A 19750-nucleotide genomic window follows, 5' to 3' on the forward strand; every position below is an offset into this window, starting at 1 on the left:
GGAATAATCAGTTCAAGTTGCGACAACCCCGATTCAGGTTGGCTTCCTCACTGTCAGAGTAATATGTCAGTGGAACCAGCTGCCTAGGGAGGTGGTGGGCTCTCCCACATGAGATACGTTCAGAAAGAAACTGGGCAGCCCTCTGAGCAGGGGGTTGGACCTGATGGCCCTCATAGCCTCTTCCAGCTCTACTATTGTATGATTCTGTGTCCAGTTGGAGAAAAATAGCTAGAAAGTAGTAACTCAGCATGTGATCCAGAAACAATTTCAGAGATGCTACCCTTAACTTTACTTACACAGTGGTATAATACTACTAGCATTGATGCACTGAGAATTATGTCCTGTTTCATATTACTTTTGCCATGCAGCTGTTTCCTTTTGGCTGGCATTAAAACCTTTTATTGTTAAGCTGATTTTAGGGACAAGGACTTGCGCTTGCTTTAATGATATTTGGACGTCAGCCATTGATTATGCTGTATTGAGAGAGTGATTTGCACTATTAATAACTCAGAAGCTTGCTGCATAATTTTGATTAAACCTGTCCTCTCTTCTGCCTTTCAGCCTTGATTATTCCTTTTGTGACCTTCCTGTTAATGACAAAACAGATTGAAATAGTTCTAAGGAATACATAACTTTTCTTTTAAAATGAAATATCTCCTTCAAAGTGTATTTTAGGAACCTGTGTCACTCACTGTGTTTTTTCCCCCCTCCTTTCTAGTACTTGCAACACCTCCGCCACTGCCACCTCCAGTACAGGCATATGCATTTAAACCTCCTCCTCGACCTGACTTCGGTACTTCAGGGAGAACAATCAAACTACAAGCCAACTTTTTTGAAATGGACATTCCTAAAATCGACATCTACCATTATGAATTGGATATAAAGCCAGAGAAGTGCCCTAGAAGGGTTAACAGGTACTTCACATGTTGATTTCTCCTTAGTTTTTCATATTTCACTTACTTCATTCAAAAATCATTAAAGCTCAAGTAAATTTTGAACCATTTCTCACATGGATATTGACTGTGACATTCCCATATAAGGCAGAAGCAGTAATTCCTGGGTTCTGTTTGCTCTCAAAAACAACATAGGTTTCTCCAAATCTTTTTATATCATGCAAAATGCTTCCTTTTTTCCCCGCCCTGTGGTTAGCAGTACTGTGAAATAAAATTTAGATTTAAGCATGGCTGGCTTGGCAGCACCATATTTCATTGATTCCACTGTCTTTCATCCTTGTCCAACAGAACTGAACTTGCCTTCTGTTTGATACTGTGGTTTGTTACCAAGTCTCTTAAACAGAGAGGTGATGTTACAAACTGCTTGTGTTTCCCTGTCTTCACCTGCTGGAACAAGGAAGTAAAGTCATTTGTTGGGTAGTATGAAAGGACTTTGGAGAATTCACATGTAATAGCAGGTAGAAGATTACATGCTTTCATCAGATCTCCTGTCAGTGAAAAGGGACAGATGTCGACTACTGGGTTTCATCCTCTTCATCTTTTAGGTGGCTGCTTTTAAAAAGCACAGTGGCTGAGCTTATGTGCAGGGTGCCATGTGCAGCTGCATGTTCTTTCTCACCTTTTGAGTTATCCCAGTGCTGGTGTAGGTCAGGCTGCTTCTTTTGAGAAGGGAAAACTGGAGACAAAAGGGAAAGTTCTGTTTCGTTTTAACCACCTTGGGTACTGCTTCAATAAGTGGAAAAGCGAAAAAGAAAGTAATGTAACTTGAGGCCTGCCAATTTGCAGGTCCCTCCCCATATCTGGCAGGGTATTTTGCATAATACCACAGTGTCTTGAAACGTGCCAAGGATGTCACAAAGCAACTGATGCTTCAAACAAAAGAGAAATACGCCATTTGTCATGGGGAAGAACCCCTTACACGACATTCTTTGTAAGTGTGGAATTTCAAAATGGCATGGTAATATTACTTGGTGTTAGATACAGTTTAATGTACTTGGATGGTTTGGACTGAATTCATTTCTAAAAAAATACTGAACACGGATAGTGGTGGGTTTGGGTCAGGCTAGAGTTGTATCCCCGGAGATCGTTTTATAAGCATGCTGTGCTTGAGCTGATACATCAGAAGCAAGGACTGCTTTCAGCTAGGTCTTCCATTTGATAGCTTGCAGGCCTGTGACAGAGCAGAGCCCATTTCACCAGTCCAGTGTTTCTGGAAACATTTTGAGATCAAGAGGTGTAATGCCAAGCCACTGTACCTCTTCTCTCCTGATGCACCTGTTTTTGTGATTCCAATTCCTCATACCGTGTTCTTGTTAACTTGGTCTCTCCAGTTTTCTCTCCAGTAGATGGTAAACTCCTTCAGTCAATGGCCTGTGTAATTTGCGTAAATTATCCTGTGAAGTTTACATAGATGGCACTATATAAACAATCCCATCTGAGAGCAGAGTATTAGTTGTCCACATCTTTGTCCGTAAGTACAATTAGCAACATGGTGAACCAGTCAGTCATCACCCTTGCGACGTTTGGTCAGTGAGGGCATTGGAGCAGCATGAGGACCATCTGCTTGTTTCTCCAATGCCCTCGTTGGGCACATGCCCCAAAGGTAGTTCTTGATTGATTCAGTATGTTGCTAATCATAGGCATGAAAAACGTTGGGCCGCTGCACGGCACTTCCTGACTGGCAGAGTAGGAAATAAAGCTACGCTTGCAATATCTTGACCACTTGCCAGGCGTGCCTGTTTTCGCCCCTTGTGGCCATGGCCAGGCAGTGCCTCAGCACCAGAGTCAAGCTGAGTCCACACAGAACACCTTGGGGAGGTATTTAAATTGCAGGCATGAATGTAATCTCGAAGCAGCAAGTGTTCTTGCGTGGAGCACTTGGTACGGTAGAAGTGGAACAAGTTCTGAGGCTTATTTAGGCAAGGGCAGGACACTTGGTGAGACTTAGGAGGGTCAGAGGCCAAAGCAGAGCCAGGAACAAGCAAAGGTCAGAGACTGGCAAAGGCAGGGCCAGGAACTGGCAAGAGTCAAGCCTCACGTTGGAGGGTTAGGGGCAGAAGCCAAGCAGGGAGCGCGATGCAGTCACCACAAGGACTCAGGTTGGTGTGGCAAAGCTAAGTAGGTCTGATCAGCCTTTTATAGAGGTGCCACTGGCACCAGGCTGGGCTGCCTGATTAGATTGGCCCTAATCCTGCAGGTACTTGCATGGTAAACCAGGTTGTCATCTTTATCAGGCCACCAGAGGGAGCTGCATTGTTCTGTAGATCCTGACAGTATTCGAGCTTATTAATGTGACAAGACAAAAGATCACACCACAGTGAGATTTATTTATTGATTTAATTTGCTATTTACATACCTTTTAAATATAATAAAATCCAGAAGCAGTTAATGCATAGGCATTAAAATCACATTAAAATACAATATTTTAAAAATACATTTACAAGATTGCAGAGCTATACATGAGCAGTAAAGAAATGGAGCAGCATAATTGATATAAGTATAAGCTAGCGAAGGTCTGAGTAAACGAGTGTGTTTTCAGGAAGCGTTTGAAACATGCCGCATTTCTGCCTTCTGAACAGCACTGAGGAGGGTTTTGCGAAGGATGTGCGGCATTGCTGAGAGGGCCGCTGCATAGAGACATCCTGTTATTTTTGGAATGGTCAGCAAGGCCTCTCTGCTCTTAAATGTCAGCTAGGTTTATATAAGGGAAGGTGGTCTGCTAGGTATCCTTGCTCCGAGTTGTTTAAGGCTTTGTAAGACAAAAGCGCAACCTTGAAAGTGGCTTGGTAACTAATGGATACCCAGCACAGTTCTTTCAGTCCAGGGCTTGTGTGTGTGTAGCTGGGTGGTCCTGGCGAGATGTTGTGCTGCTCATTGGCTGCAGCTTCTGAACCAGGCACAGGGGCAACCTCAGGAAGAAAGCCCCGCATAAAACCAGAGCATCAGGATCGGCCATAGCAGGAATGGAGAAATGTGTGGGCTTCCGGATGTCACTGGACTACAGCTCTTACCCTCCCCTGCCTTTGACTCAGCTGATGAGAGTGTTGTAGTTCAAGAGCCCAAGGCTCATCCGTTCCACATCTGTGTGCTGGAGGAAGAATCAGTGGACCAGTTGTTTGCAGGAAAAAGAATGAGGGAACAACTTTGGGAAAAGACTGATTGAAGTAAGCATGATGAAGAATGGATATAAGGGATGGTTGGGTTTGGAATTTTGGGCTGGGATCAGAGATGATCCTGTGCTGAAGTTCTCCCTGTCTGAAACACGGTGGTTGAGTGCCCAGTAACAGGTCATGCTCAGCAACTTGTGCGTGTGTGTTTGTGTAAAATGAAGTTATTCACATGCAAACTCCCCAAAGCAAAAAAGAAATTGCAGGCTCCACATAAGCTACAAAGGGGAACTCTGATAGAATAGGTAAGAAAAAATAGCAACAACAGCAACATTATAAAGCTAATGCATACATGATTGATATTCTTACAGTATTAAAAGAACAGAACTCAGAACTTCCTTCAAAATAAAACTTATCCTAGAGAATTAAGGTCCAAATGAAGTAGGGGGAAGTGAAGGGATATACCACTGACTTCTCAATGAAAGAAGAGATTATCCAAACACAAATAAAAACAAGAATAACTGAAACTTAAAGATTGAGGTGGGTGGGCTCAAATGAAAAGAATGGATTTGGAATGAAAATGGAAATTGTAGGACTAGACGCTGGAATTTGGGAGGAATGGTTTAAGAACGAGGATTGAAAGACAGAGAAATCAAGAAGATACGTAATTAATAAATGAAGAGTTTTTCTCCCCTTCGAAAGCTCTTCAGAGCATTGATGCACAGATGAGTAACAGCTAAGAACAAAATAGCCTTGTCAGATCATTTTTTATAAGATTCATTCAGCTTTGTCTCCAGAGGGTAAGTGCTTGGTGAGCTCCTAGTAAACTGCTCCCCATGTTTAGTACATAGACCTGCCTGTTGTTTAACTCCTATTTCTCCCCCTCTGCCCTGTGGATTCCATACATGAGAAAGTGGTACTAAACAAGCCAACTTTTCAAATGCAGTGCCTGCTTTTCTTCAGTTCTCTGTAGCATGAATCTTCCGGACAGTCCAGTTGGGTCGGATTGATACGGAGGAATCCCACCTCACGTCAGGGAGCCTCAGTCCCTCTGAATTAGACCAGTACTGAGAAGGACATACAAGCATGCTTCATGATGACAAAAGACAGGGCAGGTTTACCTGTACCATCCATTATGTGGCACAGGCTTGTGCATTTAGCATTCCATGCCGCTTAGGTCTAGCTTTTAAATTGTGCCACTTAAACCTGGGCTTTGGAATGCAGTGTATTTACCGTGTGCAGAACAGATCCTGTGTACTTGTATTGTGTGCAGCGGCTCTGAGTGTGGCTGCACAAGGAGTCAGCTGCTGGGAATGATGTGTGGGTAAATGTTTCTTTGTGCTTAGGATCCCATTTCAATCCAGCATGATCTGCAAACCCAGGAAACTCCTGGTTCAGCCTTCTTCCATAACCATCTAAGCAAGGCACTGTCCCTCCGTTTGCTGTATGGGGGTAATATAGGACTGAGGGACTATATGGAGTACTCTCAGTGTTCCAGGATGTTACATTAGTATCATTGGGAGAACTGAATATCAAATTTTTGTTTATAGCTATAATATGTAAAACTTGATGGATTCTTCTTAACACATTGTTATTTGAACAGTGGGATATGCTTTTGTTGACTTGATTCTCTATTTCCAGAGAAATAGTTGAACACATGGTCCAGCACTTTAAAGCGCAGATATTTGGGGATCGCAAGCCAGTATTTGATGGGAGAAAAAACCTCTATACAGCTATGCCACTTCCAATAGGGAGAGATAAAGTAAGTTTATAATGCCAGCTTGAACTATAATTCCAGTTGTTCTAAATATGATTTTGTTCTTTGGACAAAGTTGCATTCTTTCTATGTTCTTGTTTGCTTGTTTATTGCATGTATATCCTTCTGCTATCTCAAGAGCTCATGGGGGCAAATGAGATATTCTCCCCTTTTTAATCTTTAAGACAATTGTATTCATTTGTGAGTCTGAGAATGGGTGAGTGACCCTGTGTCATGCAGCGAATGGCATGGCCGAGTGGGGACTTAAACCCAGGTCTCTCCACCCTAGTCTGAGACTAATGATGATTCTGTGTATCCTAAGGCCCCTGAGACAAGATATGGGTAGGTATGATACGCTCATTGCTTTAAGTAATGATTTGCATGTTAGACTGTTACGGCAAAATCAGCAGAGCATCTGGTGAACCATTGTGAATTAGATGAATCAACATCCGGGGGAGTGGATTCAATCCTAGGCTGCTAACATTCTCTCTCAGGGACATGGGCTGTGGGGCTGGAGGGTAGTTCAAATTCCCAACTCTGAGATTGGAAACAGGGCTCTAATCTGAGAATCAGAGCTCCGGTGCCCTCCTTTGCTCTCTCACAGCTGGTGCTGAAGTGACCACTGCTTGCTCTGAGATTGGAAAAATGACTTCAGGAAGCAGTGGAAACGGGCATTTTAGGTCAGAATACTGGGTCTCCTGAAACTGCTGCAGCTTTCTTTCCTTCCCCTCTGGGATGTGATCGTTAGACCACTGAAAATAGCTACCTCATGAAAATGCAGGGGCAGCGATTCTTCCACTGCCTTTTCTGTTTGGGGGCTTACACTTCTCCATAGGATTCCTTCCTTAGTCTTTAGGGTGTGCTACAAGAAGACATGGTTGCTTCAGCGTGTTCAGCAGTAGCACTTTGTGCCAACAGTGGATGACGGTGTGCCTCGAACATTGGAGAAAGCTTCAGGAGGACTTTTCAGCAAAATATTACTGGGGAACTGCTGAGAGTGTGTGAAAGCTTTTTTGTGCTTTAAGTTAGCCACTGCGTCCTGTAATTCTCTGAATCAGGAACTGACATGAAGATTAACTATGGTTGGTTTAAACAAACCATCTTCAGGAACCACAGTGTTAAGTTGGTTTGCTTGCTTAAATTAGTGGTATCCAATGTGTAGCACAGTTTGTTACTTTAAATGAAACAACAAACTACTGCTGAAGGTACAGGAAAGCTTCTGAACATCTTTTATCCTGTGGAACTGGAGAATGGGAGGGGTGTGTGGGAACCCAGCTCTCGCTATGGCTCATTTCTGCTTGTGTGTGTTGCACTGAGCAAAAAGTGTCAACACAGTGACAGTAAAGGAAAGATTACTTCCAGTTGCTCCATTAGCCCAAGCCAGGTAAAATCACCTGTGGTTTCCTACTTGGTTGCAGATGTTAGAACAGATGCCCTTTGCAACTGTGGTTATTTGTAAAGTGTTTTCCATGAAAAAGGAAGCGTGGAAGTAAAAAATGTTCACACAGTGTAAAAGATTGCTGGTAAAAGTCAAAACTGTGGCTGTGCTGTTTATAGCATTGTGATTAGACCTGGACTTTCTCTTGAGGGTGATTTGCTGGTGTTTGTACGTCACTGGTGAGTGAGACTGGAGCAAGGTCAGACCATTTCTGGGTTTTCCAGAAATTTTTGATTTTTTTTCTGATGCAGGTTAAGTTCATTTGCACAGGACCATTTTGATGGGCAGTGTTTTGTTCATCATTGGGAAATCACTGAAGAGTATTTTAATTTGATATGTTCAGCTAATAAAGTAAAATAAGCATCAAAATAAAGTACCCTGTTTTAATTTTTTGTCCCAGCATACCACAAGAATGTGACCTGAAATATCTGAGGGAAAAAAATAAAGCATACGCAATGTGATTTCAGTGTTACTTCGTGTAGATACTTCTGTTGGTGCACTCAGTTACAAGGAAAAAAGAGAAAGAAACCTAGAACTGTCAACTCTCTACTCAGCCTTCCTCAACCTGGTTCTTTCCAAGTGTCTTGGACTAGAACGCAGAGCATCTTTCTGTCTGCGTGAGAGCTCGGTTGGGGAGGGCTGCACACTTTAATTTTAGCACCCCAAAGAACTGGTTGGCAACTACTCATCCCTTTCAACAGAATCAGCTCTGCCACTGAGGTTGCTGGAACATCTTCAGTTTTGTTGTTGCTACTTATTTAGTTCCGTTTCACACTGAGCCATATAGAAGTAGTTGCATCTATGTAATTCTGTGATATGTATATATTCACCTGGGAAACATGCATTACAACTTGGAAACTGCCAAGCTTGCCTAATGCTGTATTTGTAGTTGGCATCCAGTCATTGCTTCTAATTTGACCTGGTCTTTTAACTGCTGAGTTTTTATGTGCTGCTTGTTTGTGTATCGTATTTCTACCATTGTTGATGCCAACCAAGGCAGTTTAGGGGAAAAAAAACAGAGGATAAAATAATCTACTGAAAATACAGCAAAAGAAACTTGAAAAACATAATGAATTAACATTGGGCTTAAATGTCTTACTGTTATTTAAATGTATTTTTCTTGCATTTTAATTAAGGTGTTAGGTTTTGGGGTGGCGTAGGAATTAGATTGAATTTTTAAATGCTGCTTTTGCCGAGGTTTCAGTTCTCTCCATGCATGCTCCTTGTATACATTGTTAAATGGAAAGAATCATCTTGTTGTTTCCAAATGTTGCAGGTGGAGTTGGAGGTCACACTACCAGGAGAAGGGAAGGACAGAATCTTTAAGGTGGCGATAAAGTGGATGTCGGTTGTGAGTCTGCAGGCTTTACACGATGCTCTCTCTGGTCGTCTTCCAAGTGTTCCTTTTGAAACAATTCAGGCGTTGGATGTAGTAATGAGGCACCTGCCTTCTATGAGGTAAGGAAAATATCCACTACAGGTTTTTAGGGAAACCACATGGTTGGAGTTAGTTGCCATAAAGTGCCAGCTTTTGCTTTTAAAAAGCAAATTTCTGATCTCTTTGCATGGAGAGAGAGATTTAAACAAAATGTGGAGATAGTTGTCATGAAGAGGAACCTGATGTCAGTTCTAATGTACCTATGGATTGTGTGTTATATGGAAGGAAAAGCAGAACTTCATCAAAGCTTATTGCACCTTAAATGCTGCCCATCCATTGTATGGAGAAGTTCAAACGAGGGCAAAAGTCTCAAGTATTTTGGGCCAATCATTCTATAATTCATATGACTCTTATCTTTATTTACCCCTGCTCCACCACTTCCCATGCGTCCTTCCTGCCCATGTCTGTCTCTTTCTGCAGCCAAAATGAATCTTATTACTGCAAACGGCACTAGACTGAGTCATAGATGGGTTATGTAGATTTTGATGAAATTTTGCGGGCCTTTCCAGATACAGGCCAAAAGTATTCCTAGTTGTTGTTATAATACAGTTGGATCACAGGTGTTCCTGAAATAAAGTACAGAAAATGTTTTCCACTTGTGTCTGGCTGAGTGATCTGTTCCCTTTCTATTGTAGATATACTCCAGTGGGCCGGTCTTTTTTTACTGCGTCCGAAGGCTGCTCAAATCCCTTGGGTGGAGGCAGAGAAGTTTGGTTTGGGTTCCATCAATCAGTTCGGCCCTCACTGTGGAAGATGATGCTTAATATTGATGGTACGCTTTGTGTTACTTCTCCATCTGTATTTGTTTGCTTTCTTTAATTGCCAGAAAGACTGCTCTAGTTAGCTTTCTGAAGAATAGTTTCAGATCTGTAAAATTTACTTCTGTGTCATTCACTTCCTGTCTTTTCCTTTGATTTTTAGTATCGGCAACAGCATTTTATAAGGCACAGCCAGTAATTGAGTTTGTATGCGAAGTTCTAGATTTCAAAAGTATTGAAGAACAACAGAAACCTCTGACAGATTCCCAAAGGGTAAAGTTTACCAAAGAAATTAAAGGTAAGAATGTTAAAAGAAGCTGGAACAAAAGTAAATGTTGACTGTTTGATGCAAGTGCTCATGTTTTGATCTAGTAGAGTATGGTTGATTTGAGATGAATTTGTCATTCAGAAGGGATAAAACTAGGGCTGTAAGGGATCAGCTTTCTTGCAAAAGTCAAACTGTTCAACTAAGCTTCCCTGAGGTTTCTAGTGCCTGTTTGTCTGTATGTTTGTTCTCATTTATTTTAGTGAGCCTTCTCCAAGCAAGTCCAAGTCAGGGTCCAGTCTGGTTGTTGTTACGACTACAGTATACCCCCGTGAAGTTGCAGTTCAGCGTTCATGGCCCCAGTCTTTCGTGGAATTTTCCGTGTGGAATTTTCCGTGTGGAATTTGCTCTCAAGGAGATCGTTTTCCCAATTCCCCTTGGGAATTTGCTCCCAAGGAGATCGGTTTGGACTCGCTTGGAGAAAACGATCTCTGTGCATGCCTGCCTCGCCACGCACCGCCTTGGCAGCCCACGCCCATCACTGGCACCTTTCAACTGGCCCCCTGTTCAAAAAGTTTGAGAATCCCTGTTCTAAGGCTTCTGGCAATGAATCTTTACCACATTCGAAATTTGCAGTTTTTTGCAATTCACGGGTGCTGTAGGAACGCAACCCCTGCGAATTTCGGGGGACTACTGTATTCCTAATTTACATTATTCGTTCATACCCTACTGTAATAGCAAAAACAAGCTGCTGAGCTATGGGACATCTATAGGGTATTATTTCCCAATGCTTTGTCTTAGTGCAAGCCTTACCTGAGGACATCTGCCTGTGATGTCAGCTTCCTTAAGCTTCTTGAACAGTTTGACCACATTGCATTTATTTCACCAATTATACTTACAAGGAGCCAGAAGGAAAGATTTCATACAGCAGAATTTTCTCGATTCAGAGCGAACATTTCCATATTTTCTTATAAAAGAGTAATTCATTCACCATTTATTACTGCAAAATACCCAAATTGCACTGGGCAATTCACAGTGCTAAGGTGGATTGAACTATGTTCAAATGTTAAAATAAATACTGTTGAATTGTAAAGATAATTCTTTATTAATTCCTGATGGAGTACAAGAATGCTACCATTGTCGTGAACGTCTAAATTTATTTAAGTGTTGCTCTGTTGCCGCAGACTCTTCACATTTTTTTCCTGGAATGTGAGTAAAATAAAATGGAAATGGGTGTTCTTTGCTCTTAAATTCATAGGTTTGAAGGTGGAAATCACTCATTGTGGGCAAATGAAGAGGAAATACCGAGTATGCAACGTAACCAGACGGCCAGCAAGTCACCAAACGTAATACTTGTCTTCTGATTTTGCTAGCAATTATATGAAAGTAATTTATTTTGTACATACTTGTTGCTTCTTCTACTCACTGACCACGAGTCTACTTTTACTTTAAAGACATACTGACCATACAGAGAACTTAAACAGGTCACTTTGATTTAGTTGCTTTTTCTCATTTAAAATTCTCAGTTTCTAATGCTAGGAAAATATATCTGCTGTTTTAAGAGTTTGTTTTAGTGCTTACATTGCTGACTTGATTTCAGTCCCTCTTGATTTTGTCATTTGAGTAAATATCCACACAAATCCACTTGTGAAATGTTTAGCAAACAACTGTTGAAAGTATACATCACAACTTCATTTTGCCTCGACTGAATGCATTATCCCTGGAAGTGGTTTCTAATCACATGAGTAATTAGAAATGTTGTAGCCTATCTTTAAAAAGGGAGGGTGAATCTGTAGCATCTGTAACAGGGTCTGTCTGTAGCCCATGAGCTGCTCCCAAGAGCACTTTTTCAGCCGCTTCTAGAATTGCAGCAAGTGTACCCTAACTGGAGAATCTTAATGTGCCAAGTGCTGGGTATTATGGCTATGTACCATGTTGTCTATTTCCAGAGGCAGCGATGGGCACTTCTGAACTTGCATCTGAAGTACATTGTATGAAGCGACATGAAAGTACTAAATCTAACACTCTCCCCCTCATGCTTGTCTTGCTATAGGTTTCCGCTTCAGCAGGAGAGTGGACAGACAGTTGAATGCACTGTTGCACAATATTTTAAAGATAGGCACAAGTTGGTTTTACGCTACCCTCATCTCCCATGTTTACAAGTTGGGCAGGAACAAAAACACACATACCTTCCCCTGGAGGCAAGTGATCTTCTTGTTAAATATAGGCATATTTCCTCCACATTTACAGCTTAGTGGTTCCAGGATGTGTTGCCAGTAGTTTATTTACCATTAGCCAGCTGTCACCATTTTCTGTCTTAAGGAGAAATAACGCTAATTCCGGACGTGTATATCAAAAGTCTTCGGTGGAAAAGGAGTGTGCTTCTGAATCCACTTTATTTGCATTCCTTGGGCAGGTAAAGAGAGAGGGAAGCTAGACAAGGATATGGTGAGCAGACAGGCACTCACTGGCCCTCTCCCAAATATAACCTGGTGTGATACAGGTGTGTATAGGATGCTGTCATGTTCTTTGGGGAACATTTCATATGCCAACACATTGCCTGCGGTGGACTTGGATCAAGCTCTATCTTGCTCTTTCCAGCCAGGTGATATCCAGTTGTTTTGGATGACACCTCTAAGACTCTCTGGACATTAGCCAGGCTGGCTTAGACTGGTGGGATGCGAAACAAAGCATCTGAAGTGCAGCATTTGTTCTGGTCTTTGGTAGCTTTTAAAACCTAATTTGTGTGGGACTCATAAATGGTCTAGGAGCCTTTCTTAGTGCAGTTGAAAGCTAAGCAGGTGTGGCGTTGAATATTCATTTGATGGGGTGCTGGTAGAAGGCCCATGCAGTAGCAGATAATATGCATCATAATAATTTGAAAAACTAATTTGTATGTTCTACTGTTTTAGGTATGCAACATAGTGGCAGGACAGAGGTGTATAAAGAAGCTGACAGACAATCAAACTTCCACTATGATAAGGGCAACGGCTAGATCAGCACCAGACCGTCAAGAAGAGATTAGCAAACTGGTAGGTCCTCTCTCCTTCTGGAAGCAGGGAAGCGGAAGCATTTAGAGTTGCATGTTCTGTGTGGAAAGGAAGCTGATACCTTACATACAGCTCATGAGTGTACTTTCAAGGTATAATCTTGAGGCAGGTGTGTGTGAGGGTAAAGGTATTCATGGCTTTACCACTTTCATGGGGGTCCTGAACGCCTAACCCCCACAAATTTGACTTCAAGATGAACTTCCATTTTCTCCGGAACAGCCTGTTCATAACATTGGGACTGCCTATTTTGTAGCATTAAGAGCTAATAAGTACAATATTTGAGGGTTTCACATTGTGCTGCACTGCAGGATTTTTCCGCTTATTGGTTTCTTTTCTTTTTAGATGAGAAGTGCAAGTTTTAATACTGACCCTTTTGTTCAAGAATTTGGAATTATGGTCAAGGATGAAATGACTGATGTGACCGGTCGGGTTCTGCAGCCTCCTTCAATTCTCTATGGAGGCAGGGTAGGTGAACAGAGACCCAGTGCAAACATGGGCCTTTCTTTTCTATTCATCTTGGTTTTCTATTGGGACAATGAATCATGCTTAGTAATAGAGTTTGCCACAATTTTTTTGTATGGCACAGTTGTGTGGCTTGCAGATGCTGTTGTGTGAAAGCTCTCTCTGATTGTCTGCAGTCAAGGCACTCTTTTGTCCATACATCCCCTCCCATTGGAGTAGCGCTAGTAAGAGAAATCTTTTGCACCGGCTTTCTCTTGGAGATGATCCAACGCGCTCTGAACAATTCAGTTGAGCTTTCAGTTGCAAATGATGCCCTCTTACATCTGGCAGAGAAAAAAGCCTGAGTGCTGTTAACCACCCTGATAACTTTCAGCAGTGCCACTGAGCTTTCTTTCTGCTGAAATCTGCTTTCTTGAATTACCAATGTAATCTTTTGGTGGCTCTGCAGGCAAAAGAGGATACAGAACTCTGACTGTGCAATACATTTTACTCCTCTTCAAGGGAGACCTCTGATAAAGACACTTGAATGAACAGTAAACGACTGTTTCTATGGTTTTTCCAGAGCACAGTTGCTTGATACGAAGGTATTTTGAATTTTGCAGTGTTCTTTCACTGCAGTAAACCACCCACTGCTTTCTTTCCTGTTTCTAGAACAAAGCAATTGCTACACCAGTTCAAGGAGTTTGGGATATGAGGAACAAACAGTTTCACACTGGAATTGAAATAAAGGTCTGGGCAATTGCCTGCTTTGCTCCACAGCGCCAGTGCACTGAAGTCCACCTCAAGTAAGCATGTTACTCAATCAGTACTTTCTTCCCCGTGATTTTGAATGTGTTACTACAGCATCTGGAATTATTAAATGTGAATGGCCAAAGGCTGGGACAAACCCTCGTGGAATCTGTCCCTCCAGCACTTGTGGACTTTCTCTTGTGCTTGGCCTGAGCTTGCAAGATGAGCTGGCCAAGAGGAAGCCCACAGACCAATGCGTGCAGAACTAAAGTTGTGCAAGCAGCAGCCCGCTTCATCGTCAGGGGGCACGGAAGAGGAGCGCTGCCTGCAGCCACGTAGGATTCCATGCCTGGTGAGCCCCGCATGGCCGCCGGCAGCGTCCCTCTTGCTCATCTGATGTGGTGGCACAGTGGTGGCCGCAGGCAGTAAGGCGTGCTGCTCGCGTGCTGCGAGGGGCTCGGTTCCTGGCAAGGGTCCGGTGTGCCCGGAACGTGGACTCGGGACTGCTGCACAGTGGACTGGAGTCCAGGGAGCCAAGGCAAGCCTGGGGAACTAGCTGGATGCTCACTGCCAAATGGATTCGTCACGCATTCTTAATATGGCCCTCAGGATACGCCATTTAGTTTTGAACATTTTATAATGATGAAGTTTATCCCCTACTCCAGAATTTAACAAATACTGTTGGTATAATTGAAGAACTGAAAAATCCCCAATACCCTTTTCCCACTTGTCCACCCCTGCCAATATACACTAGTGTTACATTTGTTTTGCCATTACTTTTATTGTAAGCAGAAATGCCTAAAATATGTAGTGACCCCATATTTGAAGTAGCACCACCTTCTGTCACCTCTCAGGCCCTTGAATGCTTCAGAGGATGCTCTTCTCCTCGAACCTGTTACAATACTTGCAGTGACAAGGAGAAGAGCTTTCTCTGTTGTGGAATAGCCTCCCCGTGAAAACACAGCTAGTGCCCTTGTATTTCTCCACCAAATCAGAACCTACCTTCCCCAAACTGTTAGTGAAGCGCCTATTTTATATATTTGCTGCTGCTTGTTACAGTGTGCTATGGTTTTATTAGGCTTTTGGAAATGCATTTTGTGACTGGCCCATCAGATGAAGTGCTGTATATAAATAGCTGAAAGAAAATGTTACATAGTTTTAAGGCTATGTTCTTCACTGGCTAGTTGAAGTGACTGAAAAGACATAAAACCTACATTAGGGTTTAGGGTGAACTGTGATGGCCCGCCAAGTGTTTTTGAACTGCAGCTTTCATCTGCACTAACTAGCACAGGTAATGGCGAGGAAGAGTGAGACTCACAGGCCATGGATATTTTTTGTAGAGCTCTACAGTTTTACTTGGAAGGCTCTCCCGTGGCTTCAGGGTTGTTACTTCCAACTAAGTCTGCATAGAGCTGCAGCTGTGGATTATAAACCTCTGGGGATATGGGCCTGCTCCTGCTGTTTCTGAAATTCACATTCCAGGTACTTCAGTAAATAAATTCAGTAAATAAAAACAAAAGAGCTTCAGGCACAGGGCGGTATAAAAGAAGTAACAAGAACTACAGTAACCATTTTTGCAGTACCCCAGAAAGTAAAAGCTGCTAAGCAGCTGTGATCCCTGAAAGCTTGTGTGTGTTTGTGGGCGTGGGAGAGAAAAGATGGCAGCTGGAATGTAGTAGTTTGACTTGTGGAGGAGGGAAGTTTGAATTTCCTTGCTAGTTATATACTCTTACAATATGAATCAGAATAGAAAGGCTGTTCCATCAGAAATCCAGGATTGTCATTCATGCCAGCAAGGCCATTTTAGTCTAGTTAAATGTAAAGCACAGTCTGTATTCCCTTAAATATGTCTCTTACTTCTTTTTTATTCTTTAGGTCATTCACAGAACAGTTGCGGAAGATATCAAGAGATGCAGGAATGCCCATCCAGGGTCAGCCCTGTTTCTGTAAATATGCCCAGGGAGCTGATAGTGTGGAGCCAATGTTCCGACATCTGAAGAACACCTACGCCGGCTTGCAGCTTGTGGTAGTAATTTTGCCCGGAAAAACTCCAGTTTATGGTCAGTGGATGGTTGTTATACTTGGCACACATGTGTTAATTTGTGCAATACTATGAAAAGCAGGTCATTGCACCCCTCCCAGTTTTTACAGTTGAACTCTCTAAATAAATTGGATTCTTTTTTCTCTTATGCTTGCTTGTGTATGTACTTTTATATTGTCATACTGTTCTCAGTGGGAGTGCCTAATTTGGGCCTTTGCTCAGTTGCTCAGAACGGGCAACTAGTCTGTTCTGTATTCTGTAATCACATTTTTTAAAACATAGGTCGGTTACCTTGCATTTCTGCAAATATTTGCCAATTTTTAAGTCTTCATGAAAGCTGTTTTTTGTTCTCATATGTACAAATATCTTAGGCACATTTGTGTGCCATTTTCCTCTAAAGTAGGCACTTTTTGTCAGCAATTTCCATCTGCATAGTGCTTTGCAAACTTAGGAGAAAGACAAATAATTAAGGATAATTGCATCCCAGTCAGCATATTATTTCAGGAAGTTTGAATTAGTTGCTTTGCATTAAAATGCAAAGCATGCTAATTCATCTCGCATCCCTAGGCATGATTGTTTGGTTTTACCACGCACTTCTGAAACAGTTTGGTATGTGGCATGTAAAGAAACGTGTAGTTGCAGTATGTGCAGTTTTTGTGCCTGTACTGCCGCAGAGTCTTTTATGAAAGCTGGGTGTGAGAATGCCGTACGATCCCACTCGCATTGTCGACTTGGGACTTCCCAGCAGCCTAAAAATGGAGCAAGAGGCATTACGCATCTTCATTTGCTTAGAGCCATCTTTAGGCATGAAAGAAGATGCTCTGAACTTAATATAAACGGATCCCTTTCCCACTGAAAACCCATTACCTTGATGCATTTTAAATTTGTATACGATTTAATAAACCAATCTTTCCCAGGATGATTTTCCTAGGGAGAAGCCCACCAAGTACGTTAAAAACAATTTATTTATTATTTATTAAAACATTTCTATGCCGCCCCTTGCCGAAGCCTCGGGGTGGCTTACAACATAATAAAATACAATAAAATACAAAAATAACAATATAAAATTAAAATTAACGATATAAAATAAATAAAAAATATAAAAAAGTCGCATTAACATTTTCAACAAAATTGAAACAAAAACGCTTTACAAATACAACACGTATCTTCAGATGGTATTGAAAAAGCAACGTAGGTGCCATTGAAAGGCCTCCAGTCTCCCACCTCACTGCAGACAGCATCTGCAGATACAGACGAGTAGCCACAATGCAGTGAGAGATGCTCCAGAGGCAGAGGACCTGTAATGGTGATCAAGGGGTTTAACTGGGTTTGTTTCTTTCTTGGCAGCGGAGGTGAAGCGTGTTGGCGACACGGTGTTGGGCATGGCCACCCAGTGCGTGCAGATGAAAAATGTGCAAAGGACAACCCCACAGACCCTTTCCAATCTGTGCTTGAAGATCAATGTTAAACTGGGAGGGGTAAATAACATTCTGCTGCCCCAAGGAAGGTAAGTGGGGGTTGGGTTAGTGTGCAGATGATTCCGCTTTCAGTGGCATTGAGAGAGGCTTTGAATGAATGTGAAGAGAAGTAAACGTGCTTCTGCCATGTTAGGTTTTTCCATGTTTCTGGAGTGTATAGTAGTCCCCCGAAATTCACAGGGGTTGTATTCCTAGAGCACCCACAAATTGTGAAAAACTGTGAATTTTGAATGTGGTAAAAATGCCTATTTTTATAGTTTAAACCCTAAATATGTCACTGCCTTGTTCTTTATGTAGCATACGGTGCTCTCATTGATGCTATAATGGCATGCTATTGCGGCATAACTTTTTAGTTCCCGGAGCAAATCCAGTAGTTCAACTTTCTCCTGGAGTGTTTTAAACTTCTTCTGGTGCTTAGTTTCATTGCCAGAAGCCTTAGAAGATACGGGGAGTTTGGGCGGCATCCTAGGGCTTCAAGAAGAACAAAACGGAGAACACTTAGTGAACACCGGAGATGTGTCACAGGGCAGCAGCCAATCAGTGGTTTCCGCAAACAATATTAGTTCAGTTCCAAGGAAAATTCCGCGAAGACTGTGGCCGCAAACACTGAACCGCGACTTCATGGGGGTATACTGTAATTGTATTTAGCGTAGTGTCATTTTGCCCTGCAGAATTGCCTTATTTAAAACAAGAGTAGCTTGGTTTTCATGGCTAGATTTTAATTAATGTGTTGTAAAAAGGGAGAAACCCAAAACCTTTGAACTGTGCTGTAGACGGAAAAGCTGGAAACTGAGCTAGCGCTCTAATTTATATAGTACAAAACCACTCCCCAGTCTTGGCGATTTCTGCTGGATGAGAGAGAGGGGCAGAATGAAAGTGATCTTGTTCATTCAGTCTTGATGGCCAGGCTGTTGAACGTTAAAATATCTCTGCTCCCCCAGAGTTCAGGTTTAAAAGAATGTGCATCTTGTTGTGTTGAACCCAAGGGTGAAGTTTATATCACCTTCCAGGACTTTACAGCTTTCTCAGGGTGGATGATGAAAATGTTAATAATTGCAAATAAGAATAGAATGCAAAATTTGCAATAAGACCATGTAACAATTCAGCCAGAAAGCCATCAGTTAAAACAACAGGAAATTTAAATTACAGCACAAAAGCACAGGCCAGCCTCAGCTGATTGAGTTGAAAATAGCTGTAAAAAGCAAGCATTTTAGGTCCTCTTTACAGCAGGGGGAGGAGGGATGCTGTTAGTCCCCACAGGCAGTTGTTCTCTGTTCTTCTGTTCTCCAGCAGAAGCCTCAGAAGCTCTTCAAAGCCAGTCCTCAGGAAAGCCTATCATAGTAATTTAGTCTGGACGTGACTAGGCTATGACTGACTCTGGCAGGGCCTGCTTTCTCCAGATAGGAGTGCAGCTGTTAAATCAGCTGAAACTGATAAATGGCACTCTGCTTACTGGTGTCACCTGAAGCTTCATCGATAGTGTTGAGTGTGGAAAATCCACTAGCTTAGGATTAGTCTCTTTCACCGAGTTGCATATCATTCCTCTCCCTCTGTCTAGCTTCACTAAAAGTTCCCCACAAGGCTATTTCTGGTTCAAAACCAGGTTAAGACAGGCATTGGTCAGACTATTTATGTCAGCTCTATAAGTCTCAGCCAAATTCTGGGTGGCTCACTTGTTACATGGCATTGATGGGGACTTCAGAGAGGCAGAAAAGTACATGCATGCTAGAGCTCAGCAAAAATAGCTCTTGAATATGTTGAATATATTCAGCTCTGGACATACTATGGATTTCAGTGCTTTTTGTGAAAATTGTCTACTGCTTGAGATGATCATCCCTCAGTAGCCATTCTAAAACAAGGCTCCCATATGAAGATAAATGTTTTTCCCTTTGCCAAGTTTAATATAGGGAGCATTAATTGGAGCAGTCATTGACTGCTGTTGAAAGTAGAGCTCTCAGTGAAATTCACAGTGGAGTCAGCTAAGCTCAGATGTATATGTGGCCCATGGATTCTGCAGCAGATTGGTTTTTCCTAAGTTGCATTTATACTACAGACTTAGAGACTTTTTTTACTACTTGGAATTGAATGCACATTTAGTTGTAGAAAAAAAGGAAGAGCATACCAATTGAAAATGTGCACTTCCCCTGGAGGTTAAGGTGTGAACATGCGCATTTTGGGAGGATTTGCATGTTTTTGGAAATACGCATTTGTGCTAGTGTGCATAAACACAAGTTTGGGAAAAGGGGAAAAAACACAGTTCTGTCAAACAGTGACT

General features: G+C 42.1%; 1 protein-coding gene across 2 annotated transcripts in view; it reads left to right on the forward strand.

Annotated features, from left to right (window-relative positions):
* AGO2 (argonaute RISC catalytic component 2) overlaps nt 1-19750 on the forward strand; it is a 55964-nt gene that overhangs the window by 16565 nt on the left and 19649 nt on the right. Inside the window, exons 2-13 of one of the 2 annotated variants that reach the window (XM_044452863.1) lie at nt 719-914; nt 5702-5822; nt 8528-8712; nt 9328-9464; nt 9614-9748; nt 10974-11061; nt 11769-11916; nt 12628-12747; nt 13108-13230; nt 13879-14012; nt 15832-16016; nt 17345-17504. In XM_044452863.1, the coding sequence (XP_044308798.1) occupies nt 719-914; nt 5702-5822; nt 8528-8712; nt 9328-9464; nt 9614-9748; nt 10974-11061; nt 11769-11916; nt 12628-12747; nt 13108-13230; nt 13879-14012; nt 15832-16016; nt 17345-17504 (1732 nt within the window). The remainder of the gene's footprint in view (nt 1-718; nt 915-5701; nt 5823-8527; nt 8713-9327; nt 9465-9613; nt 9749-10973; nt 11062-11768; nt 11917-12627; nt 12748-13107; nt 13231-13878; nt 14013-15831; nt 16017-17344; nt 17505-19750) is intronic. The other variant, XM_044452864.1, reaches the window with a different exon arrangement.

The sequence above is a fragment of the Varanus komodoensis genome, unplaced genomic scaffold (genome assembly GCF_004798865.1).
Source record: "Varanus komodoensis strain SLA01 unplaced genomic scaffold, ASM479886v1 scaffold75, whole genome shotgun sequence".
In the NCBI taxonomy this organism is placed as follows: domain Eukaryota; kingdom Metazoa; phylum Chordata; class Lepidosauria; order Squamata; family Varanidae; genus Varanus; species Varanus komodoensis.